The sequence below is a fragment of the Tamandua tetradactyla genome, chromosome 13 (assembly GCF_023851605.1).
Source record: "Tamandua tetradactyla isolate mTamTet1 chromosome 13, mTamTet1.pri, whole genome shotgun sequence".
NCBI classification, from domain to species: domain Eukaryota; kingdom Metazoa; phylum Chordata; class Mammalia; order Pilosa; family Myrmecophagidae; genus Tamandua; species Tamandua tetradactyla.
Window position 1 is genome coordinate 58,758,914 of NC_135339.1, and position 27,174 is coordinate 58,786,087.

Consider the following 27,174-nt stretch of genomic DNA (forward strand, 5'->3'; position numbering starts at 1 on the left):
GCTGCCTTTCCTCTGAAGAACCAACAAAATAAATACCCTTTTATTTAAAAGCCAATCCGTCTCTGGTGTGTTGCATTCCGGCAGCTAGCAAACTAGAACACTTGGTCATGGTGTATAATTCTTTTAATGGGTGCTGAATCCTATTCGCAAGAATTTTGTTGAGGATTTTTGCATCTACATTCACTAGGAAGACTGGTCTGTAATTTTCTTTTCTTGTAGTATCTTTGGCTGGCTTTAGTATGAGGATGATGTTGGCTTCGTAGAATGAGTTAGTTAGCCTTACCTCCTCCTCAATTTTTTTTGAAGAGTTTGAGCAGGATTGGTACTGATTCTTTCTTGAATGTTTGGATGAATTCATGTGTGAAGCCATCAGGTCCTGAACTTTACTTTTTTGGGATCTTTTTAAAAAACTTTTTATTAATAAAACCAATCAACCCACAATATGAACATTCTTTTTTTTTTTATCACATAGTTGTATATTCATCATCATGATCATTTCTTAGAACATTTGCAACAATTCAGAAAAAGAAAAAGGAAACAGAAAAAAATTCATACATACAGTACCCCTTGCCCCTCGCTTTCATTGATCACTAGCATTTCCAGCTACTGGATTTATTTTAATATTTGTTTCTCTATTATTTATCTATTTTTAATCCATATGTTTTACTCATCTGCCCATAAGGTAGATAAAAAAAGCATCAGACACAAGGTTTTCACAACCACACAGTCACATTGAGAAAGCTATATCATTTATTCAATCATCTTCAAGAAACATGGCTACTGGAACACAGCTCTACATTTTCAGATAGTTCCCTCCAGCCTCTCTGTTATGCCTTAACTAAAAAGGTGATATCTATTTAATGCGAAAGAATAACCTTCAGGATAACCTCTCAACTCTGTTTGGAATCTTTCAGCCACTGACACTTTATTTTGTCTCATTTCTCTCCTTCCCCTTTTTGGTCGAGATGGTTTTCTCAGTCTCTTAGTGCTGAGTCCCAGCTCATTCCAGGATCTCTGTCCCATGCTTCCAGGAAGGTCCACATCTCCAGGAGTCATGTCCCACATAGAGAGGGGGAGGGCAGTGAGCCTGCTCATCATGCTGGCTGAGAGAGAGGCCACATCTGAGCAACAAAAGAGGTTCTCTTGGGGGTGACTCTTAGGCCTAATTTTAAGTAGGTTTAGCCTATCCTTTGTGGGGTTAAGTTTCATATGAACAACCCCCAAGATTGGGGGCTCAGCCTATTGCTTTGGTTATCCCCACTGCTTGTGAGAATATCAAGAATTCTCCAGTTGGGGAAGTTGAATTTTCCCCCTTTCTCACCATTCCCCAAAGGGGGCTTTGCAAATATTTTTTTATTCACTGTTCAAATCCTTCTGGGATTTATCGAGGCATCACTCTGGAGAAACCCACAAAATCTCATGCCCTACTTAAGGTTCCATGTACTTACGGTGTTCAATTAAGCTGTCCACCTAAGTTATATCAGGAAATCACTAGTCAAAATATAAATTTTGTACCAAATACATATTTTTTGCTTTAGTCTCACACATAAACCAAAGTTTTAAAATATTAATTACCATCTATTTTCAACATTCTGCTTTACCAACATTTCTCTGCTCTTTCTCATGCAAAACACCTCTAAATTTGCACATTTAGGTAGTATCATCACACACTCTAGGCATGCCTAGACTACACCATCTCAGTCTCTATCGTATATCTTTCATTCTGATCTCGTTTGTGCCCCCAGGCCTCCTCCCTCCATCACTCTCAGATTTAGCTCCATTCAGTCGTCTATTTCTTCTCGAGTCAACATTGGTTGTTCATGTTTATCTAGGAAGTTGTTCATTTCTAGTTTATTAGCATAAAGTTGTTCATGGTATCCTCTCACTACCTCCTTTATTTCTATGGGGTCAGTGGTTATGTATCCTCTTCTATTTTTGATTTCATTTATTTGCATCCTCTCTCTCCTTCTTTTTGTCAGCCTCACTAAGGGCCCATCAATCTTACTGATTTCCTCATAGAACCAACTTCTGGTTTTGTTGATATTCTTAATTGTTTTCATATTCTTAATTTCATTGATTTCTGCTCTAATCTTCATTATTTCTTTCCCTTTGTTTGCTCTGGGGTGAACTTGCTGTTCTTTCACTAGCTCTTCCAAGTGGACAGTTAATTCCTTTTGCTCTTTTTTCTTTTTTGATATAGGCATTTAGGGCAATAAATTTCCCTTTGCTGCATCTCATAAACTTTGATATGTCGTGTTTTCACTTTCATTTTCCTTGAGATATTTACTGATTTATCTTGTAATTTCTTCCTTGACCCACTGGTTGTTTAAGAGTGTCTTGTTGAAGAGAGGCTGGAGCGAACTGTCTGAAAATGTAGAACTGTGTTCCAGTAGCCATATTTCTTGAAGATGATTGAATAAACGATATAGCTTTCACAATGTGACTGTGTGGCTGTGAAAACCTTGAGTCTGGTGTTCCTTTTATTTACCTTATCATCAGATGAGTAAAACATATGGATTAAAATAAATGAATAATAGGGGGAACAAATGTTGAAATAAATTTAAGATTGAAATGCTAGTGATCAATAAAAGGGGGGTAAGACGTATGGTATGTATGAATCTTTTTCTGTTTTCTTATTTCTTTTTTCTGAATTGATGCAAATGTTCTAAGAAATGATCATGATGAATATACAACTATGTGATGATTAAAAAATTTGTTAAAAAAAGGATTCTGTTGTTGGGCCTCCACATGTTTGTGAATTTTCTGGCACTCTGCCTACTATTAATTTCCAACATCATTCGTTTATGATCTGAGAAAGCGTTCCGTACGATTTCAATCTTTTTAAATTTACCGAGACTTGCTTTGTGACCCAGCATATGGTCTATCCTTGGGAATGATCCATAAGCACTTGAGAAAAAGGTATATCCTGCTTTTGTGAGGTATAATGTTCTATAAATGTCTGTGAAGTCTACCTCATTCACTGTATCATTCAAGTTCTCTATTTCTTTATTGATCCTCTGTCTAGATGTTCTGTCCACTGATGAGAATGGGGAATTGAAGTCTCCAACTATTATGGTAGATGTATCTATTTCTGTTTCAGTGTTTGCTTCATGTATTTTGGAGCACTCTGGCTCAGTGCATAAATATTTATGACTGCTATGTCTACTTGTTGAATTGTTCCTTTTATTAATACATAGTGGGTGAACTTGCTGTTCTTTCACTAGCTCTTCCAAGTGGACAGTTAATTCCTTTTGCTCTTTTTTCTTTTTTGATACAGGCATTTAGGGCAATAAATTTCCCTTTGCTGCATCTCATAAACTTTGATATGTCGTGTTTTCACTTTCATTTTCCTTGAGATATTTACTGATTTATCTTGTAATTTCTTCCTTGACCCACTGGTTGTTTAAGAGTGTCTTGTTGAAGAGAGGCTGGAGCGAACTGTCTGAAAATGTAGAACTGTGTTCCAGTAGCCATGTTTCTTGAAGATGATTGAATAAACGATATAGCTTTCGTTTTAATTGTTTTACATTTGAAGTCTAATTTGTTCGATATTAGTATAGCTACTCCTGCTTTTTTGATTGTTGTTTGCATGAAATGTCTTCTCCCAACCTTTCATTTTCAACCTATGTTTGTCCTTGGGTCTAAAACGTGTCTCCTGTAGACAGCATATAGATGGGTCCTGTTTTTTAATCCATTCTGCCACTCTATGCCTTTTGATTTGGGAGTTTAATCCATTAACATTTAGTGTTATTACTAAAGGCCATACTTTCTTCTACCATTTTGCCTTTTGGATTTTATGTCACATCTAATTTTTCCTCTTTTTACCTTTACTGATAGTCTTAATTTCTACATTCTTCTCTACACCTCTCTCTTCTGTCTTTTCCTATCTGTCTCTAGTGCTCCCTTTGGCATTTCTTGCAGAGCCAGTCTCCTGGTCACAAATTCTCTCAGTGATAACTTGTCTGAAAGTGTTTTAATTTCTCCCTCATTTTTGAAGGACAATTTTGCTGGATATAGAATTCTTGGTTGGCAGTTTTTCTCTTTTAATAACTTAAATATATCATACCACTCTCTTCTCACCTCCATGGTTTCTATTAAGAAATCTACACATAGTCTTATTGGGCTTCCCCTGTATGTGATGGATTGCTTTTCTCTTGCTGTTGTCAAGATTCTTTTTCTTCGACATTTGACATTCTGATTCATAAGCATCTTGGAGTACGTCTATTTGGATCTATTCTGTTTGGGGTCTGTAATTTTCTTGGATCTGTAATTTTAAGTCTTCCATAAGAGTTGGGAAATTTCCAGTGATAATTTCCTCCATTAGCTTTTACCCTCCTTTTCCCTTCTCTTCTCCTCCTCGAATACCCACAATGCACATTTTTGTGCACTTCATGATGTCATTCAATTCCCTGAGTCCCTGCTCATATTTTTCCATTCTTTTGCCTAAATTTTCTTTTGCTTGTCAGTTTCCAGATGTCCTGTCCTCCAGTTCACTAATCCTATCTTCTGCCTCTTACATTCTAACATTGTAGGTTTCTATTGTTCTTTTCCTCTCTTCTACTATGCCTCAGTAAGTTCTGTAATCTGTCTTTTCAGACTTTCGATTTCTTCTTTTTGTTCATTCCTTGCCTTCTTTATATTCTCCCTCAATTCACTGATTTGATTTTTGATGAGGTTTTCCATGTTTGTTTGAACATTCTGAATTGTTTCAACTCCGTATCTCATTTGAATTGCTGGTTTGTTCCTTTGAGTGGGCCATATCTGTAAATTTCCTAGTATGATTTGTTATTTTTTGCTGGGGTCTAGGCATTTAATTTCCTTAATTATTCTGGGGATTGTTTTCACTTTGTTACCTAGGACTTTCTTGCTGGATGACTTTGTTGTCTACTGTTCTTTGACATTCAGTTCAGTTTATTCTAGATCTCTGGCTTAGGTTTTGTTTAACAGAGCAGAATCTTCCAGCTCTTGTTTCTTGCTCTGCCTGTATGATGTCTTTTTTTTTTTTTTTTTTAACCCCCTTAGGAAGGTCTACTTAGGTATTATAGACCCCAGCCAGATCTTCCCAGATCAAACTGGCCAGTAGTCAGGAGTAAAGAGTCACCTGAGTCAGCTTCCCCTGCGGGTGAGACCCAGCAGGTTGAAAGACCTTCCTATGAAACCTCTGGACTCTGTGTTTTTCCTATCCTGCCCAGTATGTGGTGCTTGTCTGCCTGTGGGTCCCACCAGCATAAGGTGATGTGGTATCAGCAGACTCTCCCTGCTGTGGGCATTGTTGAGACAGAGGAGAGGTTGTAGGCTGGTTTTAATCACTTCACTTTTCCAGAACCTGGGGTCTGAATTCCTTGAGGGAGGGATGCTACCTGAGCTGGGCCCCACCCCTCATCTGGGGAAGGTACGGGCTCCAGACAAGCTCAAACAAGCTTAATTCTACCCATGCTTGGGGCAGTTGGAGCCTGAGAAGCCCTGTAGCTGTAGCCAAAGAGCAGTCAATCCATAGAAACACAGCCACAAAAAAGAAAAAGAAAAATCCTTTTCAGAGCAGGACCCCCATTCCTCGGGTTAGCCAATCAAGAGCTTAAGTTGGTATGCTGCTTGGTGTATCTCCAGGTCCTATGTGCCCCCTCCTTTCCTTCAGGACCCAGACTCTTCCAAGTATTATGTGCTATTCGATCCAAAATATCTCCTGTTTTTTTTTTCTGTCAGCCCTGTCCTCTCTGAGCTGGGGCAAAAACCAGGAACCTCAGCTTTTACTCAAGGTTCAGCTGAGCTGGGGGTGTACTTTTAGTAGTCAGAATTTGTTAATTAATTCCACAATTGGAGCTTGAGTGCAACCAACCCCTGCTGCTAGTAAAGTTTCTTTCATTTCCCCTTCGGGAAGCAACGTGTAGGGGAGGGGCACCAACCACTGCAGCTTGGGGAACTCACAGTTCTGAGTGGGCTTGCAGCTGATCCAGCTTGTCCAGAGTGGGGTTCGCCATGTGTCCAGTTACTGAGCGGCCCCAGTAGTTGTTCTGTACTGTTCCTGGCTATTTACTAGCTGCTCTGGAGGACAAACTAATCCCATACCTTGTTAAGTTGTGCCATGTTGGCCTGGAATCTAGCCTTGATTCTTGAAGATGATTGTATAAAGATATAACTTTTACAATGTGACTATGAAAACTCTGTGTCTGATGCTCCTTTTATCCAGGGTATGGACAGATAAGTAAAAAGTTATGGATTAAAAATAAATAAATATTAGGGGGGACAAAGGGTAAAATAAACTGGGCAGTTGGAACTACTACTGGTCAAGGAGAGGGAGGTGAAAGGGATAAGGTATGTATGAGTTTTTCTTTTTATTTATTTTTCTGGAGTGATGCAAATGTTCTAAAAAATGATCATGTGATGAATACACAACTATGTGATGGTACTGTGAGCCACTGATTATACACCAGGTGCAAAATGCATGTATATGAAGATCTGTCAACAAAAATTTTTTTAAAAAAGAGAGATGTTTCTAAAAGTGAATTTAAGCTTATTTTTCAGCAGCTACATATTTTTTATTTTTTAAAAATATTTTTATTGAGAAATCTTCACAAGCATATAGTCCATACATAGTATATAACCACAATCATAATTTTGTTGTGTATTCATCACCATGATCATGTTTAGAATACATGCATAACTCGAGAAAAAGAAAGAAGAAAAAACTCATATATCCCTCACCTCTCCCTCTCAATGACCACTAGTATTTCAAACTACCCAATTTTTTACCCTTTATCCTCCTCTATTATTTATTTATTTATTTTATCCTTATTTTTTAACTCATCCAGCCATACCCCAGATAAAAGGATCATCAGACAGAAGGTTTTCACAATCACATGATCACACTGTAAAAGCTATATAGTTACAAAATTGTCTTCAAAAATCAAGGCTACTTTAAAAAAAAAAAAAATCAAGGTTACTGGAACACAAGTTCAACAGTTTCAGGTACTTCTGTCCAGTCACTTCAACACACCACAGATTAAAAAGGGATATCTAGATAATGCATAAGAATAACCTCCAGGATAACCTCTTGACTCCAAACTTCCTCAGCTACTGAAACTTTATTTTGTCTTATTTCCCTCTTTCCCTTTTTGGTCAATAAGGCTTTCTCAATCTCATGATGCTCATCCCAGAGTTCTGTCCCACACTGCCAGGGAGATTTACATCTCTGGGAGTCATGTCGACGTGTGTGTGTGTGTGTGTGTGTATGCACGTGCGTGTGAGCACGTGCATGTGCGTGGAGGGCAGTGGGTTCACCTGCCAAGTTGGCTTAGAGAGAGAGGCCACATTTGAGTCACAAAAGAAGTTCTCTGGGGGTGACTCTTCATCATAATTATAAGTAGGCTTAGCTTCTCTTTTGCAGGAATAAATTTCACAGGGGTAAATCCCAAGACTGAGGGCTCAGCCTATTGAATTATTTGTCCCCACTGCCTGTAAGAATATCAGGTATTCTCCAGATGGGGAAGTTGAATATTTCCTTCTTTTTCCCCAGCCCCTGCAAGAAGATTTTGCAAATACTTTTTTATTTTCTGCCCAAATTACTCTGGAATATAACGAGGCATTCCATTAACCTGTACAAACCAACAAGATCTCATGCCCTATTCAAGAGTCCATGTAGTTATGGTGTTCAAATAAACTGACCATACAAGTTAAATTAGGTAAGCTGTGTGATATATATACATATATATTTTGGGTACATGGTACAGGATTTGAACCCAGGTCTCCCACATGAAAGGTGAGCATTCTACCACTGAACCAACCATGCACCCACTGCATGATATTTTAATCACTGTTTCTCCAGTTATTTTCAGAGCAACATTTAAATTTGCTGCTGGAGCAACTGATAAAGAGAAGAACTAAAAGGTACAAGTTAATTTTCCCTGGCAGAGTATGGGGATGGGCATAGAATATTACATGTACAGCATTAATTTGTACTTCTGAAATACCCTAAAAGACTTTAAATTTACAGACATGCTAGAAAATAGACTAGCCCTTTGTTTCTCTGCAGAAAAAGGTCTCACTTTCAGATGTTCAAAAATAGGCCTCCCTATACCTATGGCACTCCTGTTTCCCCGACACAGGTACTACATGCTCAGGGAACTGGCACAATGAAATAACTACAAATGCTTGAAACTGGCTATCTTGGTCATTATCCTAGAACCCTGTAGATAGCAAAAAATTCAATAAAACATTCTGTGATGACAGAAATGTTCCGTACTGACCAATATAGCAGCCACTAGTTCATGTGGCTTGTGCAACTGAGGAACAAAATTTTAAATTTTATTTAATTTTAATTTATTTAAACTTAAATACCCATATATAGCTAATGGCTACCATATCAGTCAGCACAGATCTAGAATGATCATGATTTCAGCACTGGACAGGTATCATAAACAAGGAGATAAAGACCAACTTACCTTACAGGTTACAACAGCCCCCACATCTGGCAGTAATTGAGACTCTGTCTCTCTCACCACAGACACCACAGGAAGCTACAAAAAGAGCAATTAAAAAACGGTATACCGACTAAGCCTTGGATAAAAGTATTCATGGCTTAAAGTAATAAAGAAATGCCTTGGTCCAGAGAGGTTAAAAGGGCAAATGAACTATGGATTTTTTTTTAGCCCATAGCAGAGTATCTGAGAAATAACAGGAGGACCAAGAGGCCATGGGAAGAATAATGCCAGAAGACATAATTTAACTATTTCAGAGAAGTTTTAATATGTTTTGGTGATATTCTTGAAATTTAGTTCTACAACCATATTGCCTACAATTGCTGATAACTTGCCTCGTTTTTCCAAAGTTATACCAAGTCTTAATGTAGTTTATTGCACAAGGCTAAATTTCCAAAACAATGTTTTCTAATAGTAGCCATACTTGTTTTCTTCTATGTTAAGAAATTACTTATAGAATTTTTTCTTTGAGCCTGGTATTGGCTGTTGCTGTAAGATAGATATTTTTGAGCCTCATCTTTAATCATTCTCTTCTTTGCCAACTATGCTTCAGCTCTCCTGACCTTCTTTTAATTTTCCCAACTCACTGAATTTCCTCCCATCTCAGGATCTCTATTTAACCTGCTCCTTCTGCCAGGAATGCACTCTCCCCACCTACCCAACCCTTATTCTTCAGCTTAAATGTCGCTTCTGCTGACTAGGGTGGCTTTCCTGTTACATGTTCTCACGGTGCCACGTAATGTTCATTTGTGCATTTAGTTCTTTATGATTTGTTTCTCTACCCCTTGCCAGCAGAGACCATGTGTATTTAGTTCATTATTACATCATCAGAGGTCAGCACAGCACCTGGAATATGAAAACGTTCAACAGACATCTACAGAATGAACTTAGGAACGTTAAGAACAGCCTCCCAATTGAAAATGAATAAAAAATTTCTCATTTTACAGATAAGAAAGAACCTAAAGCCAGTGAGTTTAAGTTTCTTACTCAAGGCGGAATCAAAGTCTAGTTAAGTGTTCTAATTCTGAATTCTTTCTACCGTGGCACCTGCCTTTAAGTTGTTCCTTCAAAGACTGCTAATCCTGGATCAGTCTCTGGAACTAGGGAGGACAGTATTACTCACTCAATAAATATTTAATGAGCGTCTATCGTGTGCTAGGTGCTGAGTGTACAACAATGAGGCCTGCTTTCATGGAACTTAAGAGTCTAATGGGAAACACATAAGTGAGTGTTTAATTAATCGCTGAGATGAATGCTTGGAAGTAAAGTTCTCTGAGAATGTTTAGCAACACAAACAAAAAACAAACACCAAAAACGCCTTTCCTCAACTATTGGATCGGGAGGGTTTTTATGAGAAAGTGATGCTATCTGAAGGATAAGCAGATATTAAGTAGACCAAGAGGTAGAGGAGAGTGTTCCAGACAGATGCGAATGTAAGAAGGCTCTGTGGCAAGTTAAGAGTACAGCGCATTAGCGACAATGAAAGAAGCTGGTGTGTCTGGATTGCGGCGAGGTGAAGAGTGGAGGGAAATGAAGCAGCGGGGATTACAGATGGAAGAAAATCAGAGACTAACTCTCAAACGTTTTACTGGCCAGGCACTAAACAGGTGTTCGCAGCGCCCCTGCCTAAGCGCATGAAAATCAAGAGAAGCCCAAGGAAAAGAAGGAGACAGAAGAGATGGGAAGCGGAGCCTTTACCGCGCCGTTTTCGCTGCTCTTCGTCATGCAGCCGGCAAGGGAGGAGAAAATGTAGCCGTGACGGGTGTAGGTGCCGCTGCCCGGGCTTCCTTCCTCCAAATTGCACAGCCGTTCGCCTGCAGATAAAACACTGCATCAATTTCGGGGCCCCCAAATGTGCTGGCCGTCCAGCATCCTTGCCTCTGTCCCCATTCAGGACTTTGCGGGCACTGCTCGCTTACCAGGGACGCAGTACCTCACGGGCGGCGCCATGACTAACCCCTTCCGAAAGCCCGGATGAAAATGAGGCCAACTCCTCATTGGACTGGCCGAGGTGCAGTGCCGCAGTAACAAGCGCGTCAATTGGAGAGCTTCATCGGGCGCTCTCTGGAAGCGACTCCTCGAGGGTTAACTCCATTTCCCAGCCTGCCCCGGGACAAGTAGGGCCGAAACTCCCGGGATTTTGCGCTTGCGCTTGTGGTTCAGGATGGGCTGGCGGTGGGTCTGGGTCCTCTGGCTGGCTCTGCGCGTGGCGGGCCATGGTGGGTCGTGCTGAGCCGGGCTCGGCCGGGGTGCCGAGCTGGAGGGTGTGGTAGTAAGTGGTGGCGAAAGCTGCAGGACTCGATTTCGCTGATTGGGCAGCTGGCAGGTAAGAGCAAAGCCGCAGTCCTTGCTCCCTACTTCAGTCCTTTTTCTAGGGTCGGGCCCTATCCCGGGATAGTTCTCCATCTACGTAAGCCCGGGTTCGTGCTCTTTCGCCACGCTCTGTGTGCAGGCCATTCCGGGCGGAACAGGACCAGGTCCTTGACCAATCCAACGCACCCATTTCACGGATTTGGAAACTAATCCGGAAAAGGATTTGATTTGTGCAGTCTCGAAGATAGTTCAAGGTAGAGTTCAAACTGGAACCCACGTTTTTGTTTTGCTTTGTTTTGATTTACTTCCAGTTCATCGGGCTTTGACCACGAGCCCTCTTTGAGAAGTAAAACCTTTTCCCTGTTTGTGAAACTGCAGCTTCAGATCCTGCAGTAGGATTCCCTCAAGAGGAGCTGTAGTCATTTGAGTCCGTCCTTAGCTTTTGATGAGCATCCCCATGATAAAGTTGCTACTTTTCCCTCTTTGCATCGTGTTAGCCCGTAAAGGAAATCTTGTACATGAATAAAATGCTGTTTTACTGATGCTCACTATGTGCTGCTTGAGATCGCAGTCCTCATGAGAGCAGTATTTGTCCAGAAGAGGTTTGCCACGACTTTCATCTCAGTTTCCTTTGCCTCCTTGTGGTGTTGCAATCTGTTTCTTCTTATCTCCCACCCCTACCCCTCTCCCCCACGTAAATGGTGACTTAGAGCCTTAGAAAAAGAAACCCGGAGTGATGAGTGGCCTGCAGTCCCCTCTAATCGGATGGCAAATCCCACTATAGCCTGTGGCTACTACCGAGGGATCAGAGTGTTCAGGGCTTTGTGCTTGGAGGTGATAGTGAAACGACAGTGTTCTCTTTCTTTTCCCACATTCACTCGGAGATCACCACCCCTTACCCCAGCTTTTGAGTGCCCCCTTACCTCAATTTCCTGAGATGAAAATGCCGTATGTTCAGTTATGTCCCATGAACTGCATCTCTCTTCCATGTCATCCCCATCCCCTCTATATCCTACTAGCTAAAGTAAGGGGGTAGGGGGCTAGCTTCAGACCTTATTTACCCAAACCTGATCTGTAGCTATGCATCTACAAACTTTCTATTTACATATTTGAGTTTATTTCAGTTGGACTTATTTTTAAAAATGCCTTCTAGGTCTTAAGTACTATGATTCTAATAACGGTTTCTGTTTCTGTCTTTGATCAGAAAGAATGATAGTGGCAGACACTCAATGTTGTCACGTTGGTAGGAGTGTCTTTGCTGGTATTTGTAGGTCAGATAGGCATGTGATCAGCCTTTCTACTTCTGTATCCCATAACCAGGTGTTCTAGGTCATTCATTCATTCACCAAGTATTTATTGAGCACTTCCATGAGATAGGTATTGTGCTAACCACTTTCATTTCATTTATACCTTACCATATATATATCCAGACTAGGTTAGATATGGAAGGGACTTTAGCATTTAGTCCTACTTTCTCGTTGTGTGCGAACAGAAGGACATTGAGTCCCAGCAAGGATCAGTGATTTGCCCAAGGTCACAAGTGATGCTTAGGGGCAGAGGTGAACCCGGTAAAGAATGAATCTGATTTGCAAGCTACTGCTATAAAAAGTATTTTAGCAAATAGAAAACTCTCCATTAGCCATAGTTAGGGAATAAACAATGGTGTGGACAATCCAAAAGTCACCAGAAATTGTTGTGGGGTAGTCTGTTTACTCTCACTGTTGTATTTGATTGTGGCTGTTATTTTGAAAATTCATTCTTTAAGCGAAATCATGGTTCCAAACAATGGTAGTTCAACTGAATGAAGGTAGGAAAGTTGAGCTTTTCCTTTTTCTCTTTTCTATATGCCATCCCACATGCCTTAATACTCTTAGCTTCCTAGGAGGTAATGGGAATGGCCAGTTTCTTTATCCTGGTGCAGTGTGGGTCCCTATTCAAATGTCTTTCTTCACTTGCTCCGTAGGCCTAGTTTGTTGAGGTTTTTTTGTTTGTTTTTGTTTTTTGCCTTAGGTAGTTGCAGGGCTTGTGGATAGAGGTAATGAAATGTTCTCTTTGAAGGACCTTTTGTGGGGATGAGCCAGGGTTCAAGGAAAATATAGTGCTCCAGTTACTGAATTGAAACCATCCCTAGAGTGGAGCAGCCTCCTCCAATTTCTGCTGGGTTTTTAGCTGCCTGTTAAATAAGTCAGTGCAGTTGCTAAGGACAAACAAAGCAGCCTTCCAAGGCCACCCTAGGAGAAAGTTTCTTTTCTGGTAAAGAACTTCTAATCTGCAGAATTGATGAGACTGTCATTTTAAGAACCTGCCAGAGCACTGTGTTCTATTCTGGGGATCGGCTGGGCAGCCAACCCTTTTTCCATTGCTGTTGAATGAGTTAGAAACAACGTAAAGGAGATGGAAAGCACTTGTAGAGCAGCTGTGGAAAGTGCTAAAGAGCTGGGAAGGCTGGGGACAAGTTTGAAGCCAAGGGCAGCAGCTATAGAGAAGGCTTTTGTGTCCAACTTGAACAAGGCAGAGGAGACTTATCACTCAGAGGGCAGGCTCTGTGATTGTCCTGAGCTGCCAACATGGGGGCCCCTTCTAAGTACCAGTGTTTCCTGCCTCTAGTGCTATTCTGCCCTAAATACCTGAAGTTGTCTTCCCTTCTGTATCCTTGTAGTGGTTCTGGGACTAGAATTGAAGACAAGGCATCTTATATCATGCAAGGGATGGCTGAGCTGAAGTGACAGGCAGACAGAGAATCTCATGCTGTTAGGCTGAGTTGGCTGGCCTGAGGGAATGGGAAGGAGTACCTTTGTCAGGACCCACGGCATCAGGGAAGATCTAGGTGTAGGATCCCTTTGCCATGTGCTCACTCCCCGACTTAGAGGAGCTTGCTGTTCCTTGGTGAAGAACAACCTTTAGCAGGTAGGTTGATGAGTCAGGTTAGCCTGTTAGACCCTGGGCTGCCTGTTATAATGGCCAGGCCCACAGAAACACATGGATATTTTTGTACACACTCCACCCACTGGTCTGTCTACATAGATCATTCCAAGGATCCTGCTTTACCTTGGAGCTGCCTACCTGTCCTTCACCCCTTTGCTGTGGTCCTTTACCCTAGATGTTCATTACCTTGGATTTCTGTGCACCCAAGTGGTGGAATGTAAATGGAATTTCTAGACTCATAACCTCCAGTTCCTATTTCATGTAATCTGTTGGGGACATTGGCATTGTACATTCACCTGGTCACTGGCCTAGCTGGGCTCGATATTAGGTCTTTGCCCTCTTAAACTGGTACTCTGGATTCCCCACTGGCAAGGATAGGGAAGGAGAGGAACCAGACTTGATACTCACAATAGTGTGTTTTCCTAGAAGTCATGCGGAGCCAGAGGAGCCTGCTGCTAGGCCCAGCCCGTCTCTGCTTGCGCCTGCTTCTGCTCCTGGGCTATAGGCGCCGCTGCCCACCTCTGTTGCGGGGTCTGGTGCAGCGCTGGCGCTATGGCAAGGTCTGCCTGCGCTCCCTGCTCTACAACTCCTTTGGGGGCAGCGACACTGCTATCGATGCTGCCTTTGAGCCCATCTACTGGCTGGTGGACAACGTGATCCGCTGGTTTGGGGTGGTGAGTGATGCCCAGGGAGCAGGAAAAGGGATGTTTTGGGATAGGAAAGGGATATGTCTCTGATGGACCTCCACTAGGTTTTGGAAGCCAGCTCCCTACCCTTCAGGATATTCCTGAGTCTCTGCTGGGTGTTGGCAAGGCTCCTTTACTGGTTCTACCTGACCCACATCTTCAGACTTCCTTGGTATTGGCAGGTGTTCGTGGTGCTGGTGATCATATTGACCAGTTCCATTGTGGCCATCGCCTACCTATGTGTCCTTCCCCTCATTCTCCAAACCTACTCAGTGCCACGACTCTGCTGGCATTTCTTCTATAGTCACTGGAATCTGGTGCTGATTGTCTTCCATTACTACCAGGCCATCACCACTCCACCTGGATACCCACCCCAGGTCAGTTCCCATAAGGGCATGGGGGGAGGGGGACTTGCAGACTATGGGAACCAGTCCTAGAAGTGGGGAGGGAAAGTACTTTGGTATCTTGCAAGGTGTAAAGTTGTTGTTGCCACAGCTTCATGATGCTTTTCTTCCTTTGCCCAGGGTAGGAATGATATCGCAGCTGTCTCCATCTGTAAAAAGTGCATTTACTCCAAGCCAGCCCGAACACACCACTGCAGCATCTGCAATAGGTGGGTGTTGGCTTTACCCCATGGGGACCATCACTGTGGCCCTTCAGCTTTAGTTCCAGAGCAAAACCTAGACCTGGAATTTATTAAGACACTTACGAAGCACATGTCATGACCAGGCTCTCTGCATTCTATTATCTCATAGCACATATTCCTTAGGAGTTAGGCATTCCCTGAGTTAGGCATTGCTGCCATGTAGGGAAACTAAGACTTAGAGAAATTAATTACCTTACCCAATATCACACAGCCAATAAATGGCAGAGTTGGGTTTGAAGCAAGGCCTGGCTGCCTTCAAAGTCTGTGCCCTTTCCACTTCAGCAGGATGTTGGTCCTTGTAGGAAAGGATTGGCATTGACATCTCGAGAACCTTGGCCACCATAACAGAGCCTGTGTCCCTCCCTCACAGGTGTGTGCTGAAGATGGATCATCACTGCCGTATCCTTTTGCTATCTCTTCTGCCTGAGGCATTGTTTAGCTCCAGAGCACTGCACAGGGTTAATAGCACAAACCCAAGGCTTTTAGCAACACCCTGGAGAGAGCACTGGGCTTGTGAGAAGATAGCAGAAGAGGGAGATGTGGGGGCTGACCATCTCCTGTGAGGAGCAGGAGGCTTACACGTTCTCTGCAATGGATCTTCCTGGAGTAAGGACCCTATTCTCACAACCCTCTCCTGTAGACTGTCATGCTGACAGTCATTGGATGAGTATAGAAGTTCGTGTTTGGGCTTATGTGGTTGTCCACTGGGTGTGCCAGATAGAACCACTAATCTCATACAGATGGCTGGTTAGCCCTGGCTACTTTGCAGTACTCACAGAGATTCATCTTATGAATTTCAGAACTCATGATTTCCTGATGGGACTTGTGAGGACTCCGAGATGTTAAGAATACTTTCACCTCAATCTCTGGAAATATTCCTATTTTTTCTTGCCTTTGGTAAATACTTCTTGGTGACTTGAAGCCTGGGCTTGGCTGATGTCATAAATCAAGGATGAACTAGAGAGACTTGAACACCTCCTAAAATTGTTTGATTTTGTCCTTAATCCTTTCTCTACCAGCCTGGCTAAACAACTGTGTGGGCCACTTTAACCACCGGTACTTCTTCTCCTTCTGCTTTTTCATGACTTTGGGCTGCGTCTACTGCAGCTACGGAAGCTGGGACCTTTTCCGAGAGGCTTATGCGGCCATTGAGGTGAGCCCATGTTTAGGAGTAGGGCAGTTCAGCAGAAAACTCTGAGGTGTGGAATCTGTCCCTAAGGAGTGGGGCTGGTAGCATCCCCATCCTAGAGGCCTGAGAGTATAACCAGCCCTGTTTTCCATCCTCTTAGAAAATGAAACAGCTCGACAAGAACAAACTACAGGCTGTTGCCAACCAGGTGGGCTGTCCCCACCCCATTGCCTCCTGCTGCTCAGACCTGGGGGTATTGATTTGCTGAAGCAGCTGGGACCAGGCCTGCTAGTTTAGTCATGAGGCTGACTGAGGGCTACTTTCTACTGGCTAGGGGGTATTTTTAGAATTCTCTGCAGTTGTTGGACTACAGTTTCCTGGGGGCAAGATGGAATGTCTCTGGTGACAGTTTTGGGATACCTATCCATTATCACCTGTTTGGGCTGAGCAAGGACTCTGCCTTGGTGATGGCCTGAGCAGCAAGGACTATGTCCGTCTGTGTAATGGGGTTCCAGGAGACAGAGAGATCAGGCTGGGCCAGTCTGATCTTCCTTCACTCCCAGTCCATCTGCATCTGTGTCAGATTCAACCCTTCTCCCCAGTGCCTTTTAGGACCTCTTGTGCTGAGATCTTTGGTTTATGATTATACCTCTTGCTGCCCTCTTCACAAAACTTGGTGGAGTTCACATTTCTCTTCCCTCCAGCCATCCATTCTGGGTGTGGGTCTGATTTTCTCTGAAGGAGTTCTAGCTGGGAAATGGAATCGCTTCCCCTGGAGCCCCATTTGTGTTGTTGAGTTAATAGGCCCAGGGTTGGCTCCTCTGCTTTGCCATCTTGTCCAGACCTGCTCTACCCAGTGTTCGTCCATGTGGTGATGCTACTGGGCTGAGTCCACTTATCTGGCTGCTGCCCCAACTCCTCTGTGGCTTTAATCCCTTACCTTTTTGGTCTGGGTTTCGATCGCTTCCCTGCCTGTAGGTACTGCAGACTCTGGCAGCAGTTGATAGAGACCAACAGAGCATACAAGCTAGGTTTTGCTGTTTTCTTTTTCTAGACTTATCACCAGACCCCACCACCCACCTTCTCCTTTCGAGAAAGGGTAACTCACAAGAGTCTTGTTTACCTCTGGTTCCTGTGCAGGTATTTAATTCTCAATTTTGATAGTAAGGAAGGGGCAACTTCAGAAAAACCTCATTAGGTGCCCAAATACCAGCAGGAACCCCCATCCCTGTGTGAACTGCCACTGTTCTCCTAGTCTAGTGCACACTGGCAAAGAGCTAACACTATTTTTTTCAGTTTGGGGACAGGGAATACTAAGGATACTAGCATTGAGTGCTTGTTGTGTGTCAAGGTTATTTCTCCTTATTTAACTTAGTCCTCACATAAACCCCAAAGGGTAGATGAAGAAAAAACTGAAAATTAGAGGGATGAAGTGTTCAGTGATATACATCCAATCCCCTGTGCTTTTACACTGTCATCCAAGCATGGTATTTTAAGAAATAAAGAACATTTTCTTAATAATACAAGCTTATTTTTCCCATCCTGTTTTTCACATAATTTATTGTTAGCCCACATCAATGCTTTTTATAGATGTAGTTTAAGTAAAAGTTCATCTGGAATATAGGCTGGGAGATATGGAATTCTTAGGTAGAGAGGTTGCTAGACAATTGTTATTGCTCAAATCAATTCCCTCCCATTCCCTCCAGCCCTCTCTAAGCCACTGACCCAGCTCTGCCCTCTTTTCTTAGTTCTGTGGCACTTGCCCTGGGTGCCCTTACTATATGGCATGCTGTTCTCATTAGTCGAGGTGAAACTAGCATTGAAAGGCACATCAACAAGAAGGAGAGACGTCGGCTGCAGGCCAAGGGCAGAGTGAGTAGTGCTGAGGGCTTGGGGGTGGGTGGATGGGTGGTTAAATGAACCTGCAATACTGTAGACTGAGGCCAGCCTTACCTAGCCTGAGCTTTAGCTTAGCCAGTTTAGGCTCAAAAATTGTAAGGGGATTAAAAGAGGCTCCTGAAAACATGTGTTCTTCCTGGCTCTAGGTATTTAGGAATCCTTATAACTACGGCTGTTTGGACAATTGGAAGGTATTCCTGGGTGTGGACACAGGAAGGTAAAGTAAAAACATCCGGACCTTTGCTGTCCAAAAGAACTGTAATGAGGAAAATATTCTGTGCCTGTGCTGTCCAGTATGGTAATCACTACCAAATATGATTACTGAGCACTTGAAATGGAGCTGATAGGCCCAAATTTGTCACTTCATTTAATTTTACTTAACACCACTGAATCATATATCAAATTATATATATCAAAGTGGTTAAAATAGGAAATGTTATGTTGTATATAGTAAACATAATGGAAACTTAAAAATAGTAATAGAAAAGATATCTAGAATAGAATGTTGAGAAAGCTCTTCTCAAAAAGGGACCTCTAGGTAGTATATGGTGGCCAACAGTCACCTTTCACTTACATACCAGTGTCAGAACTCAGAAATTTTGAGGTTAAAGTAATCTGTTTGTGACAGAGATCAAAATAAAATAACGCTAAATTATCTCCCTCAGAACAAGGGTAAAGAAAGGGGTGATAATTTTTCAAATTGGAACTACTAAAGCAGTAACAATTAGCTGACCATCAGGTGGCTGTACTGTCCCCACACTCCCTTTCCATCCTCTTACATTTCTGCCTATCACTGTACCTGCAGTGGTCTTTTAGAAGTTTAACTCGAAACTCCTAAAAACCTTCAAGGCACCAGAGGGTGCATTGGATAAAAATTAGGTAGAAAAAAAAAAGATAACATTTGCTGGCTTTGTCACTGATGCCAAAGTAGCTCCAGGGTACTTTGATGTGTCTTTGTAGAAAATGAACATCAGGGAGGAAGACCACGATCCCTTGAACTCATACACATCTATCTTTTCTTTTAGGCATTGGCTTACTCGGGTGCTGTTACCTTCTAGTCACCTACCCCATGGGAATGGAATGAGTTGGGAACCCCCTCCCTGGGTGACAGCTCACTCCACCTCTGTGATGGCAGTTTGAACTGATTGTGTGAGCCACAACTCGAAAAATTCATTCTGCTTCCTACATTGTCTTAATAGCCTCCAAGGACAACTTTTCAGATTCTTGGGATAAAAGAGACAGTGGGTCTGCTTTAGGCCACCATGCGATGACACCTCAAGAACCAACCTTGGTACTCCAGAAGCAAATCATGATGTGTGGAAATCCTAGGACTGTCGTCCCTTTACTCAGGCACACAGAAATTCCAGGCAGCTAGTGACTGCCCAGTGCTGACTCTGACGTCCTCTAAGTTACACCACTGGGGTTGGCCACATGCTTTTCCACTTGCTGTCTAAGAAAACGCCCAAATGGTTCAGTTGAGATCCTAGCTTCTTAACAGGGCAAAGTACCAGGCCTGCTGCTGAGGTCACTGCCACTTCTCACATGCTGCTACAGGGAGAAAAAATAAAGGTATTTGATTTTTAAAGGTATGTAGCTTCTCACTCTTTGCCTTTACTATAGGGCAGGGAAGGAGAAAGTCAGGGTCAAGGTAAAGTGAGTGGGTGTTCTGGTCATACCACTTGTGCCCTACTTGTACGAGCTAGATATCCTGAAGAATTCTTGACTCCTCCCTATCATTACTGCTCCTGTAACTTCTATCAGTGAATCCTTTAGTTATGTGCCCGAGGCATAGTTGGGAGTGGGAAACTCTGACAATCAGCCCTATTACCAAAAGAAGTCTTTATTCTCTAGCAGGCGCACACACATCCACTGTCCTGGTCCTCAGGGCCACACTCATCTGCCGTCACCCCTCAGCAGTATAAATCTCCCTTTCTCGGACATATAAAAGGAAGCGCCCTAAACCAAGATCTTTCTTTGAACACAAGTAGTCTCATACTCAAGTTACTTCACAAATCCATTAGAAATCAGGATTCCTATGCTTCTTGTACAGCCATGCAACAGAGGCTCAGCATTTTTGCTGTATCTGTGGGAGAGACAGCCAGAGGCCAGAGGCCTCCCTGTCTTAGGAAGATGGCTCAATAGTAATTCCATGTTAGATTGTCTATCAGAACAGTCGAGGCCAGGGTCAAGGGCTCAGCTGCCAGGGCTCCCCAACAGAAACCTGTAAGCAAAAAGAATGTTGGCAGCATCGGTAGTGAGGCTTGTTTCAACTTCACGTTTCCCCCCAGCCGAGGAACTCACCACTCTCCTCTGGCTGACACTGCTTCCTTGCGCACCAGCCTCTTCTTGTCATCCAGGGGCTTGGCTAAGGCCCGGATCACCTGTGGTTTGTACGGCAGCAGCTGCGGAGGCAAACATCACCTCAGCCTTGTTTAATCAAGGCAACCAAAAAAGCTCCTTCTCTGACTCTAAAACTAATATTCAGAAGAAAACAAAATGTGTCCTAATCTGTTCTTTAGTAATTCTAGAGAATACTACATGGCAGGATAGTCATTCTATTTCAAGGTAGTCAGGGTTTACTGAGTCCATTCTGGGCCCAAGGGAAAAGATTTTTGCCTGTCTACACCTTGCAGTTCCTACCACAGTGCACAGTAGTCACGTGGGCTAATCCCATCTGACTAAGGCAAAATGGTGCTCTTCTGACTCTTCTAAGAAGATCCCAGGCTAAAGAGGGCCATCTGAAATACTCACCACAGGGGTGGGCAGGTGAGTGAGGGCGTGCATACACTGCAGTGCTGCGATCCGGACTGCCTGGAACACAACCGTAAGGAGGTGAGGGGAGACCTGAGGGAAAGACACAAGTGCCAAAGAGATGCTGGGACTCAACACACCATGGAAGGGCTAGAGCTGAGGTTCAGAAACTTGGTGACGAGTGTGTCAACGTGAAGACTCATGACTTGGGGCGCTTCCAGTAGAAGAGGCTGAAGGCAGCCGAGGGTAGAGAGCTGTACGACACAGTCGGGGCAGGACAGGGCCTCCAGCAGTAACGACAGAAGCTATGTGGCAACAGAACAGGTAGGGGATGAGCACACAATTGATGATCCTGCATATTCTCTTCCTCCCCTTTTTAGCCCCCGTTCAGGGAGGACAGCTTTGTCCTTTGCTCAGTGGCATCCATTGCAGGACTTACTGTGGGCAGCTCTGGCAAGAGCACAGGCTTGGGCAGCCTGTTAAGTACATGAGACAGACCCTTCAGATAGTTGGGCTTCACATCTGTAAGAAGAGAAAAGGTTAGGGGAGAAACTGGTCCTAGATACATAGCTTGAAAATTCAACTCCAATCTGAAAAAGCCAGGATACGAGCCTAAAAAGTAGTTAAACAAACAAACCAAAACCAATTTAATAAGCAAGTTATGCCTATCACAGGAAAAAGGTGGGATAAGAATCTGGAAATTTAGTCTTCTAGGTATAGACAACACTATAGCTCTAAAGAAGCACTCAAGGCCCAAATTATTTTGGGGGACTGTGGCCTGGGCAAAGGAGAGAAGGTCTATGTATGTGGAGCCTTTCTTTTAGGCTCTCCTCACCTTGAGGAGCAGTGTGGAAACCCTGGACCAAGGCAGGCACATTATCCGTGAAGAACCGCTGGCGGAACATGATCCGCACTTCAGCATGGCCAGCACGAGTCAACACATCAGGACAGTCAGACATGAGCAGAGAGAAGCCATCAGCTACTGCTGGGCCTAATTCTGGATCACTCAGGAGGCCCATGAGCTGGAAAAAAGGGAGCCTTTGCAGTGCAACGGGGAGAAGAACTTTAAACAGCCAAGAGGAGGATGGAAGTCATAGCTGGGAGGAAACAAAATCAACAGAGAAGTTCCTGGTTAGGTCCTAGGTCCTCCTGTCTTCAGAAGGGACTTACCCGGTCTGTGAGGCAGGAGCTGAGAGGATGATATCTGAGCACTAGAGCCTTTGTTACCTGTAAGCAGAGAGAGCAGTCAGGGCCTGATGCCCAAACCCCAGAACCCCAAGAAGCATATGCTTATGGTTCAAGGTCAATAGCTACATTTTATTTAGAGACACAACTGCTTTCTGGCCAGAATCTATTATGATTCCTTACCCAGAGAAGCAATGTGAAGGCCTGAATGCGATAGGGCCCAGAGTCCAGGCTGGCCTCCACTTTGTCCATAGCCAGCTGTAGGAATTCATTCAGCTGCTGCCCTAAAATGGAGAGAAGAAATGCTGATGCAAGTGCTACGTATTTCTCCTTCAATAACAAAGGATAAATCATTTCAATGCAGAGCTCCAGGAGAAGCTGTCAGGAAAGAACAGCTTCTTTGCCTATGGACTTTGTCCACTTAGCTCTAGGACACCAGCATGGGCACCTAGTATTCTCATAATGCACGGGCGCTGACATTAAAAAGAAATGGATGTGTACTTTGAACAAAGAAGTATCCATAACAGTTCTGTTGCAGGGAGCAGAATGGCAGAATTTAATAGAATATTCTGCTTGTACTCCCCACCTCCTTAACCCCCTATCTTCTTATGCTTCCAGTGCTTTACCCAGCTCTGGTCTTAAGTCTTGTCCCACGGGCTATCACAGAACAAGTGCGTGAAGGCGTATTTAAATGCTCACTATTAAAGAGAATGACAATGACAACTGAATGTGAAGATTTCATCTGAAGATTCAGGGAGGCTCCTGACCCATGGTCTTGCCCTCAAGCTCCTCTCTCTTGCCCAGTACCTGCAGGGTGCTTGTTGAGGAGTCCTGCAAAACACTTGGCGGCAGCAGTAGAGGAGAAGGGGCAGCTGCAGCAGCAGCTCAGCTCTAGAAGCTCCCGCATAAGTTGGTTCAGCCGAGGGATTTCCACCTACAAAAAACCTCATCATGTAAATGACCCCAGAACCACTTTAATTCCAAGAGCTATGTACCAGAAAGCAGCAGCAGTGGCCAGGATGGATAACAACTAAATTCCCCAGTGGGGGAATAAAAGTTAAGTTCAGCTTAGCCTGTGGCAAATTTCAGTTCAGAAGTCATCTGGGATCCATTTCCCCTTGTCAGGTTTAAACAAGGGTACCCCGCACAATGTGCTCACTTACATTTCGTGGCAGGGAGCAGACAAAAGCCATAAGTAGTGCAACTAGCCGTCTTTGTCCTGAGGAGCCATTCTATAAAGGAAGAACTTTATCAAGCTTGTCCTGCCTGGAGTAGGCTTGTCTGCCCCTATACCCATCCCAGATTAGCTCTAAGAAAACAGATTTGAAGGACCGAAGTCCCAATATTCACCCCCTCTGATCATTAGACCCTCACCTGGAATGGCTGGAATCTGTATGGGAAGCTGTTTTCAGGCAGAAAGGAGATGTTGCCATCCAGGAAGAGGGGCACAATGCGGGCGACACTCTGGGCAGCTAAGCTGAGGGTAGAGCACTAGATATTACCAAGGAACCTCACCTCCAGAGCAGTGCTCTTCAATCTGGGGCGTGCATTAGATATTGGGCCAGGGCATGGTCACCGACACTTTCAACAAATAATAATTCAGCACATATCACATGCCAAGTACTATTCTTGTTTTAGGCCCTAGCTGTACAGCAGTGAAGCAGATGGACAGTCCTATTTTCCTGGGGCTTTACCTAGTGAGAAATCAGTATAACGTATATATTTTAAGTGCTCTATAGGTGGTGACTTGGCATACTTGCAGTAAGAACCACTGGCCTGTGGCTCACTCACCCCCATAACCCTATGGTCCTGAAAGCCTCTTCCTCTTTGCCAGTAAAATTTATAAAACAAACAACTGCCTTTACATTTAAATCTAGGTAAAAAGACAGCTCCAAAGGCAGCTATCTGCTGCTGCTTCCTGAGAATGCTATCAAGCCACAACTATGATTATACTCACTCAGGACTCAGGTGGGTGGTGGCAGTGCCAATGACGGACACCATGGCAGCCAAGACCTCATCCTCCAACAGCACTTTCTTCAGAACTGAAGGCTCCTTCTCTGCAAAAACAGAACAGCATATACACACACACGGAATTATAAGGTTGTGACTGTAGTTCAGAGATCCAAATCATTAGGTCCTGTCATCATTATGACTCTGGGGCTGGACTCTAGTCACAACAGCAACAGTTTTTAGTCTCCCCTCTAGTCGTACTTTAGTCCTGAGAACCAGCAAGGGACTAGAAACAGCATAGTCTAACATGAGACCACAAAGAGTTCTTTGTATACAGTCCTTAGACTAGGCCACAGTGGAAAATAGGACAGCTAACATGAATCTTTCTAACAGAATTGAAAAAAAAAAAAAAAGTAATGTTGGTGTTTCAAACACTTAAAAATAACATGGATTTATCTTCATGGGTTCTAAGGATTTATAGCAGCTATCACACAGCACTTAGTGGTGCCAGGCATGATGCATTTTCTCATTTAACCCTTACCAACTATCTTGTGGAGTATTACTCTTAATCCCAAACTTATAAGTGAGGAAACTGAGGCTTATATCTTTACCCAAGTTAGCGAGGGATATAGTTGCAGATAAAACCCAACCAAGTCTACTTGACTCCAGAGGTTAATTCTAGCTAAACTAATTATACCTGGCAATTCAAGGGAAAATGTGCATCTTTCAGAACGTTACCAACACTTGTAGATTTTAGTTACTACCATTGGTCAGGTTGGCAACCTGAAGTGAAACCTCATTTTAGGGACAAAGGATTCAGAATAAAACTGACTGTACAATATAAAGTATCAGGAACACATAGAGGGTATCAATGTTGTTCAGTGTTAATAGAAGGCAAAGTTCCCAGAGGAGGGGAAGGTAGAAAAGAAGAGGAGGTTACCTGGCATAGAAGCCTGCACAGTCAAAGCTAGCAGGCAAGGTATGGCTGTCTGATGGAAATACCAGCAACTCTCAGGGTCCTGCTGGCATTTTTCTGCCACCTGCTGGAGGCTATGACAGACAGCAATTATTTCACTGGATCCTGTAGTCATAATCCCTGTGTGTAAAAAAGTGTCCTCTGTAAGGTTTTCTTTAAAGCACTTCGAGTTACTTCAGATACAGCAGATGAAAAAAAAAAATTAAAGAAGAGGTACCAATGAAACCAAAAATCTTTTTTTAAGAGCCAAGTAATTTTGTTCTCAACTATTCTTTCTCATCTGTTCAGATTTCAGAGTTGACACCTGCTCTGTGTCAGGCTGTGCAAGGCAAGCATTTATATATATATATATATATATATATATATATATATATATACTCATTTATTTTTCAGATAAACTGTAGAAGTATCATTTATCCCATTTTATAGGGTCTGAGGCCCAGGCATTAGTACTTTTAAAAAGCTCCCATGTGACTTTTATGTATAGCTACAAATAGAACCACTTTCTTAACGACATCAATTCCAAACCTGACTTCTGTGCCCCATTCAGCAAGGTTTTGGCACTTTCCATCTCCTTCAGTTTTATGCTTAATAGTTACCTTTGTTCATCTGCCTGAGATGCTGTAGCAGCAGAGGCAGGGTCTCCTTGACAATGCTGGGGTGTGTTGATACAGCTGACAAGGCTTGCAGACAGTGCAGGTGCCATGAACGTTTGGTGGGCCCATCCCTTGTGGCAAAATCTGATTCCCCCGGAAGCAACACAGGAGAGACAAGGTTTCACTGTGTGATGGCAAGCATGAAGTCCCCAAAGCCCCTCTGGTAAGGGTGGACTACAGAAGATTAGACATACCTACATGCAGTTTCTCAGACAGCTTGGGCACTAGGTGGCTGCTGAAGGCCTCAGGATAGAGAGTGGCCAGGGTTCCTGATGCTTCCATTGCCGCCACCCTGCTGGGAGCATGGAGAAGATGAGCATTAGCTGAGCTGTGGCCCATTGTTCTCCTGCCCAGGTCTATGAGGCCGTCTTGCTGAAGAGTAGGACTCAAGTACCTACGCCACTGAGTTGGACAGGGCTTCTTAATGCCCAAGAAGAGAGGAGAGGAGTCCCACATCTCTCCAGTTGGTCTCTTCCTAGATGAGCAGCCAGAGACAGCATGGAGCCCACCTCCCTTAAGGAGAACCAAGCGTCAGAGGCACAGGGCCCTGGTCCTTGTTGGTTCTCCTGCTGCCAATATAGAGGCAGAAAAGAGATTGCTGTATCTCATTGCTTAAGATTCTCACCAACTCTGGGAATCCTCCAGGAAGATCAGTCTGTATAGGTGACCAACTGCTAGCTCCAGGTCCCCAGAAGATAGGAAATCTATAATTAGAAGAAATCGTGACCTGATTTTTTTTTCCCTGAAGCCACCACAACCCTTATGAAAATGCTATAAAAAATGCTATATCATCTGGAGTTGTAGTAAGAACCAGGAAATTAAGACTGCTTTTCATTTAATACAGAAAATTGCAAGGAAGAGACCAATACCTTAAATCTTCTCTTTTCCCCTAAGATATACCTGGCTGGGCACCCAAGACTGTGAGTGTACGGATGCCCACAAGCTGAAGCTGGGTGCTGGGGTCTGTCAGGGCCATGAACACCAGTGAGCACAGCTGGTCCTTAAAGCCACACAAAGGTCTTTCATCTAGGGAGAGACAGAATTCACATTAAACGGAAGCCCTTATATTTCATAGCCCTGACTCAGCAGTGATATAACAGCAGTGATGTAAAGACAACTTGGGGCAGATTTAAAGAGCTTAATGCACTGGGTCCAGGAAGGAAGCCCACTGGGAAAAATAGGTCTCACTCAAGTGTTCTCTTGCACTACAATCTCAGAACAACAAAACCACTGATCTAGATAACTTTTCCTTAGCACTAGCCTTTATAGGCCTACAGTGCTGAGCAGCACCCAAGTTACCACAATTGAAAGGTGATCTCACTTTTGTCTTCATAGCCCCATTTCTGCTGCAGCTTCAAGAAACCCAGGATCATTTCAAGGATTGTCCGCCTCTGGTTGCTCTGTAATTTTTAAGGGTTAACTTGAGTCAAAGAATATTTTAAAAGATTTCAATCCTGCTACACTCGAAGTGGGGACAATGATCTTTTTGTGAATCATGGAAAGAGTGAACGAGGAAACCAACAGCAGCAAATGGGAGCAAAAACTCAAGATCTACTTATTATCTGGGTCCATACTCAAACCTTA

At 43.4% G+C, this 27,174-nt stretch overlaps 3 protein-coding genes across 15 annotated transcripts in view; 1 reads left to right on the forward strand and 2 right to left on the reverse strand.

Moving 5' to 3' along the window:
* Positions 1–10,604, reverse strand: part of EXOSC1 (exosome component 1) — a 33,529-nt gene extending 22,925 nt beyond the window's left edge. The window contains exons 1-3 of one of the 2 annotated variants that reach the window (XM_077125655.1): positions 10,394–10,604; positions 10,173–10,288; positions 8,439–8,513 (exon numbers count right to left, since the gene is read on the reverse strand). In XM_077125655.1, coding sequence (XP_076981770.1) covers positions 8,439–8,513; positions 10,173–10,288; positions 10,394–10,472 — 270 coding nt within the window. In that variant the 5' untranslated portion in view covers positions 10,473–10,604. The remainder of the gene's footprint in view (positions 1–8,438; positions 8,514–10,172; positions 10,289–10,393) is intronic. The other variant, XM_077125654.1, reaches the window with a different exon arrangement.
* ZDHHC16 (zDHHC palmitoyltransferase 16) lies at positions 9,330–19,661 on the forward strand. 6 transcript variants are annotated; one of them, XM_077125642.1, is made up of 12 exons: positions 9,336–10,800; positions 10,927–11,041; positions 14,139–14,386; positions 14,581–14,775; positions 14,923–15,011; positions 15,415–15,443; positions 16,064–16,197; positions 16,334–16,381; positions 17,228–17,313; positions 17,922–18,045; positions 18,219–18,289; positions 19,098–19,661. In XM_077125642.1, exons 3-12 carry the CDS (start codon positions 14,144–14,146, stop codon positions 19,210–19,212), a joined length of 1,134 nt encoding a protein of 377 aa, XP_076981757.1. In that variant the 5' UTR covers positions 9,336–10,800; positions 10,927–11,041; positions 14,139–14,143; the 3' UTR covers positions 19,213–19,661. The 6 variants fall into 6 exon arrangements, with proteins under 6 accessions (XP_076981760.1, XP_076981761.1, XP_076981757.1 ...); XM_077125646.1 differs by lacking the exon at positions 10,927–11,041 and having other exon boundaries at positions 9,333–10,800; positions 14,743–14,775; XM_077125643.1 differs by lacking the exon at positions 10,927–11,041 and having other exon boundaries at positions 9,337–10,800; positions 14,142–14,386.
* The window catches only part of MMS19 (MMS19 cytosolic iron-sulfur assembly component), a 32,061-nt gene continuing 24,054 nt past the window's right edge, over positions 19,168–27,174 (reverse strand). For 4 of the 7 annotated variants that reach the window (XM_077125634.1, XM_077125640.1, XM_077125638.1 and 1 more), the window contains 18 exons: positions 26,912–26,990; positions 26,491–26,616; positions 26,216–26,294; positions 25,784–25,885; positions 25,534–25,682; positions 24,899–25,054; positions 23,966–24,065; positions 23,383–23,485; positions 23,172–23,240; positions 22,816–22,942; positions 22,192–22,292; positions 21,994–22,050; positions 21,659–21,845; positions 21,263–21,345; positions 20,964–21,128; positions 20,824–20,883; positions 20,374–20,474; positions 19,168–20,293 (listed from right to left, as the gene is read on the reverse strand). In XM_077125634.1, coding sequence (XP_076981749.1) covers positions 20,266–20,293; positions 20,374–20,474; positions 20,824–20,883; positions 20,964–21,128; positions 21,263–21,345; positions 21,659–21,845; positions 21,994–22,050; positions 22,192–22,292; positions 22,816–22,942; positions 23,172–23,240; positions 23,383–23,485; positions 23,966–24,065; positions 24,899–25,054; positions 25,534–25,682; positions 25,784–25,885; positions 26,216–26,294; positions 26,491–26,616; positions 26,912–26,990 — 1,872 coding nt within the window. In that variant the 3' untranslated portion in view covers positions 19,168–20,265. The remainder of the gene's footprint in view (positions 20,294–20,373; positions 20,475–20,823; positions 20,884–20,963; positions 21,129–21,262; positions 21,346–21,658; positions 21,846–21,993; positions 22,051–22,191; positions 22,293–22,815; positions 22,943–23,171; positions 23,241–23,382; positions 23,486–23,965; positions 24,066–24,898; positions 25,055–25,533; positions 25,683–25,783; positions 25,886–26,215; positions 26,295–26,490; positions 26,617–26,911; positions 26,991–27,174) is intronic. The other 3 variants (XM_077125637.1, XM_077125635.1, XM_077125636.1) reach the window with 3 other exon arrangements.

Excerpts from the sequence above, each read along its gene's own strand:
- ZDHHC16 (XM_077125642.1), top strand. The coding sequence starts at position 14,144 with ATGCGGAGCCAGAGGAGCCTGCTGCTAGGCCCAGCCCGTCTCTGCTTG. Across the intron at positions 14,776-14,922 it reads CACCTGGATACCCACCCCAG|GGTAGGAATGATATCGCAGC; the intron begins GTCAGTTCCCAT and ends TCCTTTGCCCAG. Across the intron at positions 16,382-17,227 it reads TACAGGCTGTTGCCAACCAG|ACTTATCACCAGACCCCACC; the intron begins GTGGGCTGTCCC and ends TTCTTTTTCTAG.